The 5,249-nt window shown below is 30.4% G+C and overlaps 1 protein-coding gene across 1 annotated transcript; it reads left to right on the top strand.

Moving 5' to 3' along the window:
• The first annotated feature begins 1,067 nt into the window (after positions 1–1,067).
• Positions 1,068–4,061, top strand: LOC102599765 (uncharacterized PKHD-type hydroxylase At1g22950-like). Its single transcript, XM_006342164.1, has 9 exons — positions 1,068–1,322; positions 2,059–2,106; positions 2,199–2,375; positions 2,703–2,853; positions 2,935–3,021; positions 3,116–3,240; positions 3,363–3,481; positions 3,739–3,850; positions 4,038–4,061. Exons 1-9 carry the CDS (start codon positions 1,068–1,070, stop codon positions 4,059–4,061), a joined length of 1,098 nt encoding a protein of 365 aa, XP_006342226.1.
• Positions 4,062–5,249: the final 1,188 nt, after the last annotated feature.

Raw genomic sequence — 5,249 nt, 5'->3', positions numbered from 1 at the left:
AGAAAATTGATTAATTAATTTTTTTAATACTCAGAAATTATAGTTTTTTTAATACTGTTATTTTTTATTTGAATATTGTGATTTTGAATTGTATATTGAACTATCTATCTAAATGTTATAATTTTCTCTTTGTAGTGATAGTTTGAATACTTCATTCTCAACCGATATTATAATTTTGAATTGAATATAATTTTTTTTAAAATCTGAATATTGTAGTTTTGAATAATTATTTAAATCCTTTTAGAGTAAGTGGAGTATTGGTGGCATATACTCCCCTCCCCTCCGTCCCTTTTTAGTTGTTAAGTCATGGTACAAGATGTAAAAAATACATCGTAAAATGTTAGATCATGGTACAAGATATAAAAAATACATCGTTTGACTCTACGTCAAAAAGAAACCATAACAATTAAAGAGGAACAAAAAGAGCATAAGTTGTTGATTAATGATAAATTTTAGAAATAGATTTTCTATTTTTAATTACTACTCATGGAGTCATGGTACAAGATATAAATTTTTGTAGGTCGACATGGTTGTTTGCAACAAATTTTAAAGTGACAGAAAATAAATTACAATCACAAATAAAATATGAAAAAACATAATTTTATTCATCAAGATTGTGGGTACAATTCTATTCTTCTCGAACTCATATGATTTAGATTTGACCCGATCTATATAAATATTCCATGACTTTTTTGGAATATTCGAGATTCCTTTTAAGGAAATTTAGTACTTGGGGCTTCTTGCTACGCTACAACACTATAGAAATCCATTTTTCTTAGTAATATATATGAATAGAAAGAATTGAAACTGAACACACCTTCTAGAGTCACAATTCGAATTGAACACGTCTTGTAGAGTCCCACAAAATTTCAATGTCTACAACGGTTATATATTTTATTTTTCTTCCTTTTTTTTGAACAATAAAAAGCGTTGTTGTATATAAGGTAAGTAGTTGCTTAGTTGGTGTCAAAGTATGAGTTAGAGAAACACTAAAAGAAGGTAAACTTTTGAATTCTACCCTTATACCCTATTCCTATATATAGGGAATAACATAGAACAAATAGAACATGGATGAGAATATGGGGAACGGGAGTCGGAACGACGGTTCATCGGAGGAGTCAACTCTGCGAGTCGAGCCATGTTTAGAACACAAGGCGGATAACTATGAGGATTTAGAAGAAGAATTGGAATTCGATCCTCTTTTATACAGTTCTCTTGAGCGTTATCTTCCAGATAACCTCCTTAATTCATCACGACTCGTTAAAGCTCAATACATGAATGAAATTCTCCTTGGTTACTCTCCTCCATCTGAGCGCGATCATGTAAGTAATTACTACAGTTATTCAAAATATAACTAGACTTTTACGTTTTACCCATCTATAGCATAATTAACCTTTTACGTGTTATTTTTAAGTCCAGACTTTACTTAGCATTAATTTCATTGTTGCTAGACTTTACTCAACCTGGGTGACGGGAGACAAGGTTGCTAATTCGTTAATTAATTGTTTAAGGTTAAAAGTGAACATGCTTGGATTAATTTTTTATTTTTGATTTATAAGACAAAATTCAACTTATCTCTATGTTCTTTGTTTTTACTATGGCATAATACATAAATATGTCATTTAATTTAGCATCAACTCATATTTATGCCCTTCCACTTAAACCTGTACACAAAGACACACGTATGACACGTAACGTAGGACTCATCATGTGTCTACTTAAAGGGCACATTTATGTATTAAACTTTTTATTATTTTAGCTTAAATTCAACTGCTTATAAGCATTTTTTAAAATTTACTCAAATACTTGAAAGTTATTTTAACTTAAAATTACTCAAAATTCAATCCAAACAAGCTCTTAAGCTCTAACACATGAATCAAACTGCAATACTATAGGAACAAAAACCACTATTTACTCTATACATGTAAATAACGATTGCCCCTTCCTCCTTTTGAGTTTAATTTTTGACTTATCCGGTATATTTTATTTTTCTTACTATATTGTAAGTTGTTTATTTTCTTTGGCTAATTATATCTTTTAATTGTGTTGCTACTGCAGACGCATAAACATAGAGAATATAGACAAAAGATCACATCAAATTATCAGGTACGTACATAACAAATAGTCAAATATTGTGAATTTTCAAGTTGAATTGTGACAACAAAAAATATATAATCTCAATCTTGATTGTCTTTCAGCCTCTACACAAGGTATTATATACCATGCACCCAACAAATTTCTTTCTGCCTTCATTTCTTAAGGCGATCTCTGAGAGCACCGAAGAAAGCTTCAGAAATATAATGTCTGAACCCTCTCCGGGTGTTCTAACATTTGAAATGCTTCAACCACGTTTTTGTGAGATGATGTTGGAGGAGGTACGCACTATATATTTGTTTTTCCATTGCTACTTGATACCTGAAAGAGGTAACACAATACCAACATGGGTTGTGGTGCACTGGTGGGAGTGCTTCACCCATAACCAGAGGTCTCGGGTTCGAGCCCTGGGCATGGAGAAAATCCTGTTGGGAGCGTCACCTCCTGAATGGGCCCTACAGAGCATGATCTGAATTTAGTCGGAGCTCCATTGTGAGCTCTGGACACTGGGTGGGAAACCAAAAAAAAAAAAAGACGCAACGCTCCAAATAACATATTTGTTAGGTATAACATTTTTTTCTCTGTTTTCTTAATTGTTAATTAATTAGGTAGAAAACTTTGAAAAATGGATTCGTGAAACAAAATTCAGAATCATGCGTCCCAACTCAATGAACAAATATGGAGCAGTTCTTGATGACTTTGGCCTTCAAACCATGCTTCAGAAATTTATGGAGGATTTTATACGTCCTATTTCAAAAGGTAATTACAACTAATTAATTATATGAACTAAATATTAATTAAGGAAATGTATCTTAATTATTCTTTGATATAATCGTGCAGTTCTATTTACTGAAGTTGGTGGATCAACTCTCGATAGCCATCATGGTTTTGTCGTTGAATATGGGACAGATAGAGATGTTGACTTAGGTATGTATGTTAGACACCGATTTTAAGAGTCAAACAATTTTTTTTCTTTTCACACATTGTTTTCTTTTGATATCTTAACAACTTTAGTTATCAGGTTTTCATGTTGATGATGCCGAAGTTACTTTGAATGTGTGTTTGGGAAAACAATTTGATGGTGGAGAATTGTTCTTTCGAGGTGTGCGATGTGAGAAACATGTAAATACTAAAACACAACCAGAGGTAATTGTTACATATAATGGTTCAATTATTTTGTCATAGTTGATTAATACTATTTTAGAATCTCTATAATGTAGTGAAAAGTTGTATTTAGTAATTAATCAAAGTAATTATTCTTTTAATAGGAGATCTTTGATTATTCTCATGTTGCGGGGCATGCAATTCTACATTGTGGTCGCCATAGACATGGTGCTAGAGCGACAACATCAGGAAGGAGGACCAACTTGATACTATGGTGCAGAAGGTATTAATGTCACGAACTTCAAAAATTCTCTTTTCATACTTGATTTCGTATCTGATCAAATAACATTACATTAAAAAAAAGAAGAGGAGGTAGTATAATACATTTCATCACATTATTAGAGAGCTATGAACGCAATTGCAAGAAATAGAAGAGAATAATGTCGTGATTATGCATTTATGAATACCTAATTACTATTTTCATATTACACTAATAGCATTTATCTTATTGAGAATTTATAATTACTATAATTTTTGCAGCTCCATGTTTAGAGAAATGAGGAAGTACCAAACCGATTTTTCTAGCTGGTGTGCAGAGTGCAAGCGTGAGAAGGAAGAAAGGATCCGGAAAAATGTTTTATTTCTCAAATCGGTAGGTTCTCTATTAATAAAATAAAACCAAAATATTAGAATTAAAGAGTCTCTAATATAAAAATATACTATTGATATTTTGGATCAACTTAAGAAAAGGTATAACAGAATTTAAATCAAGCTATTTTTATCTAGTATTTAATTCAACCGATCAATATATATTCTAATTTTTTTTCTTATATTTTCAGGAGATGCGCTTAAGAATTTTATAGCTATTCAGAAGAGTAGGGGAAGTAGCGAGAGGTCGATTGGTTATAAGACCCTCCAAAATTTAGTTGTGCAATTGAAAATTTTGAGACAAATATAAGAGTATTTTTATATTATTTCAATTTTCACTTGTCGTATAGAATTATCTATCATCAATGGATATTTTGTAATGCTTACTAGAATGAACCTTTTATTTAGGCTTAAGTCATCGACAGCCCCTTAAAGTTGTCCGCATAATTCACTTGGACACCTTAAGTAGGACTTATACCTATTGAACATCTAAATTGTTCAAAACGTTGATATGGCAAAAATTGTGTTTTCCACTTCCCTGAAGCGCGTGAAACAATTCAAAATAGTGTTTTTTTGGAATTTTTTCTTCTTTTATTGACACTTGGCACTATAATTAACTTAGAAGGCATTTTCTTCTTCTTTCATTTAGACTTTTTTCAAAAGAGAATAGCACCCCCACCGCCTACTAGTCATCTCCTTCATAATTTAGTTTGCAAAACTTTCTCCATTTTTGCTCCAACATTATTTTTTTTTCTTTTTTATTAAAAAAAATTAGAATATTATTTTTCCAAATTTGAAGATAAATGAAAATCAACTTTGAAGAAATCATACGATTCAGATTTGAAAGAAAGACTTTCTTTCGTATGATTTATTTCAAATCTCATAAAAATAATGGAACAAATATGAAGAAGAAGAAAGAAGATAAAATGATTTTTATGTATAAAAAAAGTTAGCCGATATTTGTTTATCACAATTTGCGAACAAATATTTTTACTCGAATTCAAATATAAACCCATTAAATTTATCACAAATGATATTCGAAAATTTGAAAGAATTAATTTTTGAGCTATCAATTTCTTTTTGTCATCGATGTAGAAATGAATAACCGGTGACAAAATTTTCTTTCTTCTTCACTCTAAGTATGAAAATATATATTTTTTTGAAAAGTTAATCTTCAAGTTATTTGAAAATAAATTAGGTTTTGTGATTTGAGAAAGAATGTGTTTAGAGAAGAAGATGAAGATGAAATGGGGTTGGGTAGGGGTGGAGTTAGGTAGAATAGGTTGACATTTTCATTTTTTTTTAAAAATAATTAGATATAAAATGTGTTTGAGATGATTTTAAACAATTTTTTTTTTTTATATATAATTTTGGGGGCCCAATGCCACATGTTATTTTTTAAT

Source organism: Solanum tuberosum, unplaced genomic scaffold, assembly GCF_000226075.1.
Source record: "Solanum tuberosum cultivar DM 1-3 516 R44 unplaced genomic scaffold, SolTub_3.0 scf00032, whole genome shotgun sequence".
Lineage (NCBI taxonomy): Eukaryota > Viridiplantae > Streptophyta > Magnoliopsida > Solanales > Solanaceae > Solanum > Solanum tuberosum.
The sequence above is the reverse complement of the archived record's forward strand: the minus strand, read 5'-3'. Positions and strand labels throughout refer to the sequence as shown.